Source organism: Alexandromys fortis, unplaced genomic scaffold (assembly GCF_014885135.2).
Source record: "Alexandromys fortis isolate MF-2015 unplaced genomic scaffold, M_Fortis_MF-2015_v1.1 scaffold_186, whole genome shotgun sequence".
Lineage (NCBI taxonomy): Eukaryota > Metazoa > Chordata > Mammalia > Rodentia > Cricetidae > Alexandromys > Alexandromys fortis.
In genome coordinates, this window is record NW_026068067.1 from 1,308,941 (window position 1) to 1,324,098 (window position 15,158).

A 15,158-nucleotide genomic window follows, 5' to 3' on the forward strand; every position below is an offset into this window, starting at 1 on the left:
TTGGGAAGGGCTAGCTCAGTGCCCAGAGGGGGGTCCAAGGGTGGGAAGATGAGGTAGAAGGGGAGGGGGGGATGGGGAGAGGAAGGTGGGTAAGGTGGAAGTTGACCTTGAACTTCTGGATTGGCAAAGGAGGAAGTAGAGAGGGAAGACGAGAAATGTCAAGAATGTTGTTCCATAAGAGGAGGTTGGGTAGTGTGGGCTTGAAGGAGTAGGGGAGGGGCCAGTGCCTCTGGCTGCATGGTCCAGCTGGAATTGTTGGGGTCCCAATTTCAGATGACTGGGAATTTGGAGGCGTTGTGGCCTTAGCTACCAAGACGGGTGCTGCGAGACACTGGCTACCAAGGGAAGGGCGAGAGCACAGAGCCCAAAAACCATGGACATATGTAAGCTCTGCCCATTTGTCTCTATGGTGACAAAAATTTAAATTAGCCATTCAAGACAGATTGTATCAGACAGTCCCAATTTATAAAGATTTTGTAAGAGGCATCCCAGGGGCGGCAGCGGATCTGGCTTTGAACTTCAAGTGCCCATTTTAAAGTCTATGCCCAACCACGTGGCCTAAGTCTATTACAGCACATCTGCTAAAATAGCTCTTAGGCCTAATGGGGTCATGGAAATGGAATGCTAGGTGCCCCTAAAGCAAATAAAGTCCATTTTAGCTAGACCCGGTTTTGCCAGTCTAGCCACTGAGCTGAGACCAAACTCTTGCTGTGGGTCCACTGCTTCCAAAAGAGTCTGATAATCGACAAAAGTATGAGTGGGTTCCCCAAGCCTTATAGCATAGACAACAAAAAGGGACTCACAAAGACACAGCCACTGTAGCCCAGGAGCGGATTTTAGCGTGGCACGGAGAGCTCAGATTGTGGACTAGGGGGTTTTCGATGCTTGGCCTATGGCCACGCGGAAAGGCAGCCCTACCGGGTAGGACCTCCAAGATGTTAGGAACTTTGCTAATGGAGCTCTCTGCCGACACAAAAATCCCAATCAAGCCAAATCACAACAAGCCAAATTAAAAAAAATATCCAGGTTTAATGGGATTCCTGTGCTCTCAGGTGGCCCCAAGGGGAAACCAGAAAGCCATGGTGGCAAGCGCGACCATGCAGGAACTTTCTGGGGAAGCAGTTTAAATAGACTGTGGAGTGGTCAAGATTTTGGCAGGCTCATCTTGACACTCCTCCGGGGAACAGGGATGGGGCTTGCAAAGATAGAGGCAAAGACCCCGGATATACAGAGCATCAGCATTGGTGGAATCCATTAGTAAAATGTCACTGGCCACAAACTGTGCTTCTGGGTATCGATCCAGCATTGCTAAGTATTGTGCTTTGAGGATTTTGAAGCGATGGCAGGCAGGGGCAATTCTAGGGCACGGTCCAGGCAGAAAACCACCTTCCGGAAATCTTGTTTTTCAAAATCCATTTCCGCTATTTTCTCATACTCCACGACTGCATTGGCGTTCTTGAACTCTTGTGCCTGGGCATTTTTATGATCCAGTTCTAGGGCTCTTTGGAAACTGCGACATGCTACCATTGCATTTCCCAGTCAGAGGTGGCATTTGCCTTCTCGGAGGTGTCCCCGGACAAAACTGTCATCCAATCTCACTGCTGCGCGTCCCCAAGAGCTTCCCGGAACCGTCCAAGCACCACAGTCTTTTTCTTGGGGTCAGAGAGAATGGTAAAGGCCTCTCCCACTTCCTTGAATTTCTTTTCCTCCTCCTTCTGAACCTCAGCACTGGCCCCACTGTGCCCATCTGGATGGTGCATGAAGGCCCGTGGCCGGTAAGCTCTTTTGATCTCGTCCTCAGAGGCATTCTTGTCGACCCCCAGGATCTTGTAGTAATCTTTCCTCTTGCTCTTCTTCAGCTCCAGCTGCGCATTCTTTAGGAGCTGTTTGTGTTCTTTTGTTTTCTCCTTCTGGTACACTTTTTCATAGTCCCGCACAGCTTCTTCAAACTGCTCTGTGTCCATGTAACACTGAGCTCCTTCTCAAGTAGGCCTTTATGTAGGTATCATCAAGTTTCAGCGCATTCGTGAAGTCCTCTATGGCGTCATCTAGCTTCCTAAGCTTGGAATTAATTAACCGTACCCCGATCACAGTAGAGTTTAGCATTTGTTTTTATGTTCTGTGTACAGTTCATATGCTAGCTTGTAATTTCCTTCCTTAAATGCTTTATTCCCATCTTCTTTCTTGGCTTTAAGGGCTTTGGCATTTCTACAAGCAATACACGCCTTCTCGTGGTCAGGAGCCATCCTGAGAGCCCGCACAAAAAACGGAACTGCTTTTTCAATACAGTCTTCATAATACAGGCAAAGACCCCGGACATACAGAGCATCAGCATTGGTGGAATCCATTCGTAAAATGTCAATGGCCACAAACTGTGCTTCTGGGTATGGACCCAGCATTGCTAAACATTCCGCTTTGAGGATATTTTTAAAATATTTATTTATTTATTTACTCATTATGTATACATTATTCTGTCTGCGTGTATGCCTGCTGGCCAGAAGAGGGCACCAGACCCCATTACAGATGGTTGTGAGCCACCATGTGGACGCTGGGAATTGAACTCAGGACCTTTGGTAGAGCAGGCAATGCTCTTAACCTCTGAGCCATCTCTCCAGCCCTGGTTTGAGGATTTTGAAGCGATGGCAGGCAGGGGCAAATTGTAGGGCACGGTCCAGGCAGAAAACCACCTTCCGGAAATCTCGTTTTTCAAAATCCATTTCCGCTATTTTCTCATACTCCACGACTGCATTGGCGTTCTTGAACTCTTGTGCCTGGGCATTTTTATGATCCAGTTCTAGGGCTCTTTGGAAACTGCGACATGCTACCATTGCATTCCCCAGTGAGAGGTGGCATTTGCCTTCTCGGAGGTGTCCCCGGACAAAACTGTCATCCAATCTCACTGCTGCGCGTCCCCAAGAGCTTCCCGGAACTGCCCAAGCATCATCAGTGTAGCCGCTCGATTAACATAATAGCTGGCATTTTTAGGACATATATCTCTGCCTTTTGTATAATAGTTATAAGCCTAGCTGTAGTCCTTCTTAGCATAGTATGCATTCCCTTGTTCCTTGAAGGATTCCGCTTCCCTCTTGGAGTCTCCTCCTCTACAGTTCAGGCTCGGTCCGGGCCAATACCACATCGCACTCCGGTGTAGCCGCCATCTTACCGAGACCAGCGAGCCCGGTGGAAGGCCCAGCGTTCATTTTGTGACTCTTTCTCTCTTCCTTCATTGACTTTGGGTTTATGAAAACCTCACTCTGTTACTACAAACAGAAGAGAGAGGTGGTCTTTGTCTCTTCCTCAGGCAGGAATATTGCTTCTATGCCAAGAAGTAAGGTGTAGTAAAAGACAAGATCTGGCAACTCCAGCTGGATCTTCAAAAACATAAGAGACAGCTTGATACCTCTAGTCTGTGGCTCATTGTCATTCTAAAATGGAATTGGCTACTACCCTTATTAAACCCCTTTCTCCTCCGTTTCTTGATCCTACTGGTTGAACTCTTGTAAAAATCTTATTTTCGTGTGAGCTCCATGGAACCCTGCTACACAGCCTGCACCAATATGAGTGGACCTAAGAGACAGCCACAGCAAATATTGGAACAGGAAGCCAAGACAATAATTGGCCTCATTTGAAAGAAGAGATGGGTAGGTGCCAATGCAAGAATTCCTCCAACATCCTAAAAAGCAACATGGTAACACAAGAACCCAGCAGATACACACACAGGAAGACTTGATTATCCTAACAGAGAAGATGTAGAAGTTACAATTTTAAATGTAACTTTATGAAAATGATGGAGACCTTTAAAGAGGTAGTGAAAAACTCCCTTAAAGAAATGGAGAAGAGCCCTCGTCTCCTACAAGATGGCGAGCGGCGGCAGCGGCGGGGTGTCGGTTCCTGCGCTGTGGAGTGAGGTGAACCGTTATGGCCAGAACGGCGACTTCACGTGTGCCCTCAAGACCACCAACAAGGTATTGCAGATCAACAAGGATGACGTAACTGCCCTGCACTGCAAAGTTGTTTGCCTCATTCAGAATGGAAGTTTCAAAGAAGCCTTGAATGTCATCAATACCCACACCAAAGTGTTAGCCAATAATTCTCCTTTGAGAAGGCATATTGCGAGTACAGGCTGAACAGAATTGAAAATGCCTTGAAGACAATAGAAAGTGCCAACCAGCAGACAGACAAACTAAAGGAGCTTTACGGACAAGTGCTCTACCGCTTGGAACGGTATGACGAGTGCTTGGCTGTGTACAGAGATCTTGTCTGGAACTCGCAGGACGATTATGATGAGGAACGGAAAACAAACCTGTCGGCAGTTGTTGCAGCGCAGAGCAATTGGGAGAAGGTGGTTCCAGAGAACTTGGGTCTCCAAGAAGGCACACATGAGCTCTGCTACAATGCTGCCTGTGCACTGATAGGGCAAGGCCAGCTGAACCAGGCCATGAAAATCCTACAGAAAGCTGAAGATCTTTGTCGTCGTTCATTTTCAGAAGATTCTGATGGGGCTGAGGAAGACCCACAGGCAGAGCTGGCCGTCATTCATGGTCAGATGGCGTATATCCTGCAGCTGCAGGGTCGCACCGAGGAGGCGCTGCAGCTCTACAATCAGATAATAAAACTGAAGCCAACAGATGTGGCTCTACTTGCCGTAATCGCAAATAACATCATTACCATTAATAAGGACCAAAATGTCTTTGACTCCAAGAAGAAAGTAAAATTAACCAATGCAGAAGGAGTAGAGTTCAAGCTCTCTAAGAGACAGCTGCAAGCCATAGAGTTTAACAAAGCTTTGCTGGCTATGTATACAAACCAGGCAGAACAGTGCCGAAAAATATCTGCCAGCTTGCAGTCCCAGAGTCCTGAGCGTCTCTTGCCTGTGTTAATCCAAGCTGCCCAGCTCTGCCATGAAAAGCAACACACAAAAGCAATAGAGCTGCTTCAGGAATTTTCTGATCAACATCCAGAAAATGCAGCCGAAATCAAGCTTACCATGGCACAATTGAAGATTTCTCAAGGCAACATTTCCAAAGCTTGTCTCATCCTGAGAAGCATAGAGGAGTTAAAGCATAAGCCAGGCATGGTGTCTGCCTTAGTGACCATGTACAGCCACGAGGAAGATATCGATAGTGCCATTGAGGTCTTCACACAAGCTATCCAGTGGTATCAAAGCCATCAGCCCAAATCCCCTGCTCATTTGTCCTTGATAAGAGAAGCTGCAAACTTCAAGCTCAAGTATGGACCGAAGAAGGAGGCAGTTAGTGACCTAGAACAGCTGTGGAAGCAAAATTCAAAAGATATTCACACCCTAGCCCAGCTTATATCTGCTTACTCGCTTGTGGATCCTGAGAAGGCAAAGGCTCTTAGTAAACACTTGCCCTCGTTGGATAGCATGTCACTAAAAGTGGATGTCAAGGCTCTTGAAAATTCTCCTGGTGCTACGTACATTCAGAAGAAGGGTGGAAAGGTTACTGGAGATAATCAGCCAAAGGAACAAGGACAGGGAGATCTGAAAAAGAAGAAGAAAAAAAGAAAGGAAAGCTGCCTAAGAATTATGACCCAAAAGTCACCCCAGATCCAGAAAGATGGCTACCCATGCGAGAACGGTCTTACTACCAAGGAAGAAAGAAGGGTAAAAAGAAGGACCAGATTGGAAAAGGAACACAGGGAGCAACTGCAGGGACCTCCTCTGAACTAGATGCCAGTAAAACTGTGAGCAGCCCACCCACCTCCCCAAGACCTGGCAGTGCAGCAACGATATCTTCCTCTACAAGTAACATAGTGCCCCCAAGACACCAGAAGCCTGCAGGGGCCCCAGCAATGAAAAAGAAACAGCAACAGAAGAAGAAGAAAGGAGGCAAAAGTGGCTGGTGAAGACGATGTACTTGTCGCGGGCTGTTCTTAATCCAGTGCCAGTGACATTAGGAACATAATAAAGGTAACACAGCAAGACGCACAGAGCTTCCCTCCTCCATCCCTAGTCCTGAAATGATTTCTTATTCTTCAAGTGGGAAGACGTCCTCCTCAAACTCTCTAATCAGATTTGGCCTACTTGTACCAAATAGCTTTACAGAAGACTGAAGACTGAGCATGAGGCACGCTATCTAAGGGTTCCCAGGATTGAAATGGAAACTAGTGTGAAGATGCGCGTTCCTATTCAAGTCTCACCTTAAATTATGTCTTAGGAGGCTAAAGGTGGAATCTTCTGAGCATTTCAAGTATTTGTTTAGAGCTATCATATGATGAAAAGGGATCTCAGTAAATGAGTGGCCAGAAAGACTCAGTGTCTAAAATAATTTTCACCATAAATCCTCTGTCCTGCGACACTGGAATTGGAGCTCTCATGTGTGTATGTGTACACATCTGACTGGCTCCTTTGTACCCTTGTCATTTTCATCCTCAGATTATGTTAACATGCTGATTTAGTTCCACTGAAGACCTCAAGAAGATATATCAATGTTACAAGTAGTTGTCACTTAGACCCAGCGTTCTGAGGGCAAATGTGTTTGGGCTTCTTAATCAGAACATAAACTTTGACTTCTTTATTTTAAGAGGAAACAGGCGATATTGAAATTCACCAGAGCTTTTGGCCCAGCTGGTACTCAGATGGCACCCCTTTCTTTATGGGACACGGCCTTTCATTACCTTCTTCAAAGTAATGTGGTTTGCAGTCGCTTTGTGGTTTAAATGTTGCTCTTGTCTTTCATGGCTAGCAGGCCACTTTCCTGCCCAAACAGTTGAGAGGCACACCTGGGTGTCTCCATGTTCAGTACTCGTTTATGCCACCACGCTATCATTCATTTTACACTTCTATTTCCTTGTGATCACATTACTCTGTCCTTGTTAATAAAAGTGCTGCTGTGTTTGAGCATTAAAAAAAAAAGAAATGGAGAAGACAAACAAAAAGCTGGAAGAAATTAATAAATCCCTCAAAGAAACCCAAGAAAACCAAGAAAAAGCAATCAAACAAGTGAAGGAAACAGTTCAGGACTTGAAGACTGAAATAGAGTTAATAAAGAAAACACAAGCTGAGGGATCTGTGGATATGGAAAATCTGGGTAAATGAACAGGAACTACAGAGACAAGTATAACCAACACAATCAAAGAGATAGAAGAAAGAATCTCAGGCACTGAAGATACTATAGAGGAAATAGACTCATTGGTCAAAGAACACATTAAATCCAACAAATTCTTAACACAAAACATCTAGGAAATCTGGGACACTATGAAAAGACTAAACCTAAGAAAAATATGTAGAAGAACTCCAGCACAAAGGCACAGAAAATATATTCAATAAAATTACAGAAGAAAACTTTCCCAGTCTAAAGAAGGATATCCCTATGAAGGTACAAGAAGATTACAGAAGATCTAGACTGGATAAAAAAAATCCCATTACCATATAATAATCGAAACACAAAACATTCAGAACAAAGAGAGAATATTAAGATTGCAAAGGAAAAAGGTCAAGTAACATATAAAGGTAAACCTATCAGAATTACACCTGACTTCTCGGTGGAAACCATAAAAATCAGAGGTCCTCTATATGTGATAGATGTGCTGCAGACACTAAGAGTCCATGGATGCAAGCCTAGACTATTATGCCCAGCAAAGTTTTCATTCATCATTGATGGAGAAAACAAGATATTCAGTGACAAAACATATTTAAACAATACATATCTGCAAACCCAGCCTTACAAAAGTATTAGAAGGAAAATCTCAACACAAGGAAGCTAACTACACCCATAATAACACAGACATCTGATAATCCCTAACGGTATAACCCAAAGACGGGAAACTACCGAAAGATAACTGGAGTGAACAACCACTGGTCATTAATATCACTTAATATCAATGGTCTCATTTCATCTATAAAAAGACACAGGCTAAGAGAATGGATACAAAAACAGAATCCAGCATTCTTCTGTTTACAGGAAACACACCTCAACCTCAAAGACAGACACTACCTCAGAGTAAAGGGTCGGGAAAAGGTTTTCCAATCAAATGGACCTAAGAAACAAGCGGGTGTGGCTATCCTAATATCCAACAAAATTGATTTCAAACTACAATCAATCAAAAGAGATGGAGAAGGACACTTTATATACATAACAGGAACAATTCATCAAGATGAAGTCTCAATCCTGAATATCTATGCCCCTAATACAAGAGCACCCACGTTTGTAAAAGAAATATTACTAAAACTTAAACTGCACATCAAACCCCACACACTAATAGTAGGAGATTTCAACACTCCTCTCTCCTCAATGGACAGGTCAAACAGAAAGAAACTTAACAGAAAAATAAGAGAACTAACAGATGCAATAATCAAATGGACTTAACAGATATCTATAGAACATTCCACCTGAACAAAAAAGATTATATCTTCTTCCTAGCACCTCATCGAACTTTCTCTAAAACTGATCACATTCTCGGTAACAAAGCAAACACCCACTGAATCTAAGAACACATAAAAAAATCATCCATCTTGATTAAGTAGGCTTCATCCCAGAGATGCAGTGTTGGTTCAACATACTAAAATCTATCAATGTAATCCACCATATAAACAAACTGAAAGAAGAAAACCATATGATCATTTAATTAGATGCTGAAAAAGCAGTTGACAAAATTCACCACCCCATCATGATAAAGGTCTTGGGGAGATTAGGAATACAGGATCATATCTAAATTTAATAAAACAATATACAGCAAGCCGACAGCTAACATCAAATTAAATGGAGAGAAACTCAAAGCCATTTCACTAAAATCAGGAACAAGACAAGGCTATCCACTCTCACCATATCTCTTCAACATAGTTTTTGAAGTTTTAGCAATAGCAATAAGACAACATAAAGAGATCAAGGGGGTTCATATTGGAAAGGGAGAAGTCAGAATTTCATTATTTGCAGATGATATTATAGTGTACAGAAGTGACCCCAAAAACTCAACCAGAGAACTCCTACAATTGATAGATACCTTTAATGAAGTAGCAGGATATAAGATCAACTTGGGGCTGATCTAATGGTTTGGTATTTTCTTATTTTTTTAAGTAATAAAATATATAAAAATAAACTTGTTGTCTAGATTTCTTCAAGAACAGATTGAAAAAATTGCTAATCAGACTTTTAATCAGTTGCTATTGCAGGATTACTGGCTCCTAGCTACAGAGCCAGAGACCAGAGACTCACAAATATACCTTGATGGTGAAGATCAATTTTGCCCAAAAGGGCTTTGCCGCCTTGATTCAACACTAAGTAGTCTAACAATAACATTGCTCCTCTTTCCCACGACATAATTGTTTATCAATAATAAACAACAAAGAGTGGGGAATGTGAGCCCCTCAAGTCACACGACCTCCAACTTCCATGTTCCACCCACAGGACACTCTAACTGCCTTAACTGCTGAAGCTAGTCCCCACAGTTCAGTGTAAGAAGCCCAATCTCTGAACATGAAATCCCACCAATCTCCACCCTGGAAAGCTCTACCCTCTCCCCAGGAAACTCTGTATAAGCCCCGTGTCCTGTTCAGATTGCTGCTGTTTCTCACCCAAGCAGAGGCAATCGGCCTTCTGGTTTTTCCTGTTCCAATATCTTGTGTGAGGTCTGTTGTGTGATGTTACTTTGAATAATTCATTGGCTTCTGACTGCCAGGAAACCTTTCCATCCAAGCTTTAATGCTTACAGTGGGGGCAGGCTTTGAAGTTTCCTATGCCCAGGATACTGCCCAGTGTCTCAGTTGACTCCCTGTTACCTGCAAGATGTCCAACTCTCAGCTGCGTCTCCAGCACCACGTCTGCCTACACGCTACCATGCTCCCTGCCGTGATGATAATGGACTGAAGCCCTGAAACTGTGAGTTGCTGTTTTTCAGCAGCAGAAATTTTAGCTAAGACGAATGTCTTTTAGAAACTGTCATTTGTGTATGGATCATCGCTGTCTCCTCTTTATCCAGAGGCAAACATTTGCCCCCAGGGACAAATACCTCTTCTCCCTCTCTTTTGACCACCTCTTCCTCTCTCCCTTATTCCCTTCCCTTTCTCCCTTGTCTTTTATCTCCTACCTTCAGTACCGTGAACTCTGGTCAGTATGTGAATAATCTAGTTAGACACCAGCTCAGCTTCTGCATGTTTAGTGACAGAAGTGTGACCTCCAGAAACAAGACATTAACATCAGGTTGTGTGAGCAACAAGAGCCTTGGCAATAGCCTATTCTATTGGGCGGTGTCCATGAGTCCCTTTTATAATAACTCAACAGGCTGTAACCTGTTCCTGGCACTGGAGGTTTAATTTGGTGGCACAAGATGCCTACTTGAAGCCTTCTCTCCCCTGTTAATTTTTGTCTCCATGTGGGTTCCTTTCACATATGTATAGGAAGCTCCTAAGGTAGTCAGTTCCCATAGAGTTGTTCAAAGGAACTTTTTATTTTCCATTTCTGATATTTCTTTTCTTTTTAAATTGATTTTTATTGAGCTCTATTTTTTTTCTGCTTCTCTCTGCCTCTCCCCTCCCTTCTTCAACCCTCACCAAAGGACCTTTAGTGTTGGTTGTGCCTCTCCATTTTCCCTCCTTTACCTTTCTGTCCCACCCCCCTTTCTTTAAACCATCCATTTCTAGTTTTCCTTTATAGCTTCATAACACTATTTCCTTTCCTTGAGAGATACTCTGCTCCCTTTTGGTCCCTTAGTAGGTACCAAACCTCTGTGGTTATTCAGATTGTAGTTCCCATATCAGAACCTTAAAAGGGAACATCCTTAAAAGAGAAAACATACCATCTTTGTCCACATGTGCTGAGCGCTGTAGGCTTTTGTGACTGGAGTCTGACATGGGCATGCGCAGAGCACACAGGGTGCAGTCACTGAGAACCATGTGTGCTCACAGCACATCACTATGCCCATGGAACTGGGCTGCTAAGGATGAAGCAGAGTTCAGCTCACACTGAACCAAGGAGCTGCCATGTCAGGACATTCTTTTGGATCAGTACGGAGACTTAACCAGTGGTTTGAATATTTACTGTTGAGTTTGGGAGAGTGCGGGTAGCTAAAGGGGAAGGCAGGGAGGGCCTTGAGGCTCAACATGCAAGAGGACCTTGATTACGATTCCCATACTATTAGAGCCCCTCAGCGGGCTGGTACACCCGCCTCTGGCCCGCATGCCTGGGTCATGGGTGCTTGGGTCATAAAAAGCAGGATTTCCCCCTCTATTTAATCCAGAATGACTCTGTGGGGCAGCTCCACAGGATGGCCAGTGTAGGTAATATGGCTTTAGTTGAGAGACTCATCAACTTCAATCAATACCACATGAACGAATACGACAGGAGTGGCAGGTAATGGGGCCTGGGGAGTGATAGGAGGAGCAGAAACTCTTGGGGACAGCCAGGGTCTACCACGGAGAAACACACCCTCCAGAGCTTCCAAGTAAGTGTGTGAAGGTCAGAAAAGAACCATATTTGACAGCTGTATTCTGCCAATACGTGGGTTCTGAGGATTGAACTCAGGCCATTGGGCTGCCAGTGGGTGCCCTCATGTGCTGAACCACCCTGTGGTCCCTACACCTCAGCTTTTGAGACAGATTCTCTTACCCAAATCCCCACTGGGTTTGACTGATTGTCTTGGAGTATACTGATTCACCTAGACTTGCAGGCAAGCAAGCTTTGGGGATCCTCCTATATCTACATCTCCAAGTTTCTCAAGGTGCTGGGGGTTCTGAACTCTGGGCTTACAGGGCGAGTGCTTTATCAACTGAGTTTTAACAGTCACTGCAGCCCTATTTCTTAGTCCTTGTTTCTTATTTCTCACTAGATTATGCGCAGTTGGATAATAATAATATCAGCACAGCTGGGTGACCCTCAACAGTAGATTCTCCACAGCCCACATGCTCCTTGATCATGTCTGTAGTTGTGAAGTTATTTAGTCTACAGTTATTCAGTCTTCCAAATTAGAGCTTCAGGTGCTGGAAGCGTTTGCACGTGCTCTTGAGGATGCGAGTTGAAGCGTCACAGCAGCAGTGTGAGACAGCTGCAGTGTTGAATCCCCATTGATTTATGGAGCTCAGAGGAAGTCTAAGTAGTAACTAATAACTAACGGTGATTGGAGTAGGAATCAAATCCAAGCTGAGTTTAATCTACTTGGCATACTCCTGTTATCCGGAGAGTGCTCTGAGGAAGGATGAAGCCTGATTTAGAGCCCTTGCCTTGAATGGCACAGCCATACACTATATGCGTAGCCCACAAATGAACACCTGAGTACAGAATTAAGTAAATATGAAAATTTTAGTTTCTTCGCTTTGCCATCTAGTGTTTACACTTTACTGTGCCTTTACATAGCGATCTATAATTACCTAAAATGTCCTCTCAATTTGTAGGATGCCACTGCATTACGCCTGTGCCCACAACCACCCAGCTGTGCTGATATTGTTATTATCCAACTGCGCAGACATTGGTATCCAAGACGATGAACGCTGCACACCCTTGATTAAGGAAGCTATCCAACAACTGTTTTTTGGCATGAAATGGCTTATCCTTGTCTGGTTTTTGTTGTGATAAAAAGACTGCAAAATCCAGCTCAGGAAAGGAGATGTTTATTCGGCCTACAACTCTACATCACAGTCCGCCATGAAGGGAAACCTGGGCAGGAGCTCAATCAGGACCAGAGGCAGGAAATGAAGCAGAGGTCATGGGGGAATGCTGCTTTTCCATGGCTTTTTCCAAGGCTTGCTCAGATTTCTTATACTACTCAGGACCACCTGCTCAGTCATGCCATCTCCCCTAGGAAGCTGTGCCCTCCCATATCAACCTCAATCAAGAAAATGATCTACAGACTTCCCAGAGTCCAGTCTGGTGGAGTCAATTCTTCAAGTGAGGTTCGTTCTTTCCAACTTATCAAAACAAGCAAATGGACAAGCCACTTCCCCAAGCAGTGCTGGTGAAATGCTTTAATATCTAGGTGTGGTGGCACACCCCTGAAATCTACCACTTGGATAGCTTTCGTAGGGAGGTTATGAATTTAGGCAAGTCGGGGGCACTCAAGACGACCCTGCTGAAAAAAAGAGAGGTAGTATGCATAACCTAAGCTATTGGTCTGGTCCAAGGGTGTCTACTCAACGTAACTATTGGAAGGCTTATCTTGACTTTCTTGAATTCAGTATCTCTTTCGTTACACAATCCACACAGGCCACCCAGTGGGAGAATGTGGAGTGTGTTTCTATATTACTGATGCAGGGTGCTGATCCCCATGTAAAAGAGTTCAGAGGGAATATAGCCATACAACATGCCGTTTCCAGAGGTAACACAACAATTGCCTGCAAACTGCTCGAATACAGTGCCAATACTAAATACAATGCAAATATGGAAGCCAAAACAGAGGTAAAAATCATTCAAGTTCATTCCCAAAGTGCTTCCAGCAATGACACTCAGCTCACTTTCCACGTTCTGAAGCTCAGGCAGTCTCACTGAATCTGTTCAGAGTTAAACATTTTTTTATCAAATACTGTTTTTTATACTTTTTGTAGATAACATAAAAGGAACTCAGAACAACACATTTCGTTTCAGACTTGGGCTTTACTTTAAAATTGAACAAGTAAAGGATTTGAGCCCACACATAGTTCACAAACACACAAGCAATAAAAAAATAATTTTAAGGTAAACATCTGTAGAAAAAACAGAAGTCTGTGCCATTAAGAAGCTATTGACATGGTTTGTCTTTCAGAGATGAGGCTAGAGTGGAAAGGTCGCAGGCACACAGGCAAATGTGAAAATTTGATCACTGAAGAAAACATACTGAGAAGACATTTTTTATTTTACTTTTTCAAATTTTCTGTGTACATAGTGAAGGGGCCAAAATGTGACTCCATCTTAGACAAGGAGCAACTTCACTGTAATTAATGACCTAAGTCTGAACCCAGGGAGTTCTCCAGTCAGGTTTAGCCAATCGGCTGAGCAGTTCCAAACGTCTGAGAGACCCAGAGTTGCCAGATCTGGCTGCTAAAGACCATGTGAAAGAAAAATCCCACAATGGATGAAAATGTTACTAGCCCTGTCCAATCATCATGCACCCCATGTAACTGCTCCCTGACTGCCCGACTATAACAAAAATACTTAGAATTCCCCAAATTCCCTTTAAAAGGGCCTGCATGTCTTTGTCCCTGGTCCTCATTAGCATTTTATATGGATGATGGACTGTTGTATCCTGGCTATTTCTGAAGAATAAGCACGCTTTGTGTTAAATACCATTAGAGTCTGGGGTCTTCCTCCAGCATTTTTGGACCACTACAATAGGAAGTGATGTTTGGTTTGGGAGATAATTTTTAGTTTAGGGAAAAAATAGTTTTGAAAATCAGATTGAGAAACTGCTCCAGAGATGCCACTTGAGTTCAGTCATTCAACAGAGATACACCAAACCTAACTCCACATTTTAAAGTTTGGTCAATAGAGGCACATGTCCGTGGAGCTAAGAAGCTTGGAACCAGCGAGCATTTGTGGGAAGTTCTGGAGATGAGTGGTGTTCACGAGAAATGTTGGACAGGGGAAGGTGTGTCAAAGGGAAGAGAACCCCTGTGTATGTGAATCTGCAACAAGGGCTGAAGGAAAAGCTATCCTTTTATGACTCTTTTTGTTTATGAAATCTATGATACATTTTTAGTCGATAAGCATGTCAATTTATAAAATGAAATTTTTTCTTTACAGTACGGGTTTACATCATATAAACTCGCCTTATATGAAAACAACACGAGATGGCAGAATTTTTAATTCAGAAGGGCGCAGATGCACATTTGGTGGCTAAGCCAAATAGGTACTGTATCTTGTTTTTTAGACTCTTAGTGCTGTTCCTGAGGGTGACATTGCTTAAGTAATGAACACTAAAATGGTAGGAGGAATATGACTTCAATTCAGAAGCTCATATTGAGAAAGCTTAGCTAGCACACAGGGAATGTGAGCTGGAAAAGAGGCTGTTCCAACATAAACAAAAGAACAGTGTGTATTGGCATAAAAACAGAGAAGTCGACCAATGGAACCGTATAAAAGACCCTGACATTAAACCACAAACCTATGAGCACCTGATTTTCGATAAAGGAGCTAAAACTATACAATGGAAAAAAGAGAGCATCTTCAACAAATTGTGCTGGCAAAACTGGATTTCAATCTGTACAAAAATGAAAATAGATCCATGTCTGTCAC

The 15,158-nt window shown here is 43.5% G+C and overlaps 1 protein-coding gene and 1 pseudogene across 1 annotated transcript; one reads left to right on the top strand and one right to left on the bottom strand.

The window, feature by feature from the left end:
• Nucleotides 1-1,595: 1,595 nt before the first annotated feature.
• LOC126487761 (dnaJ homolog subfamily C member 7-like) lies at nucleotides 1,596-3,158 on the bottom strand (annotated as a pseudogene).
• A 683-nt stretch (nucleotides 3,159-3,841) lies between these two features.
• Nucleotides 3,842-5,946, top strand: LOC126487798 (signal recognition particle subunit SRP72-like). Its single transcript, XM_050120814.1, is given in 3 exon segments — nucleotides 3,842-4,089; nucleotides 4,092-5,516; nucleotides 5,519-5,946. Coding segments are annotated over 3 exon segments (2,007 nt in total). The 5' UTR covers nucleotides 3,842-3,857; the 3' UTR covers nucleotides 5,869-5,946.
• Nucleotides 5,947-15,158: the final 9,212 nt, after the last annotated feature.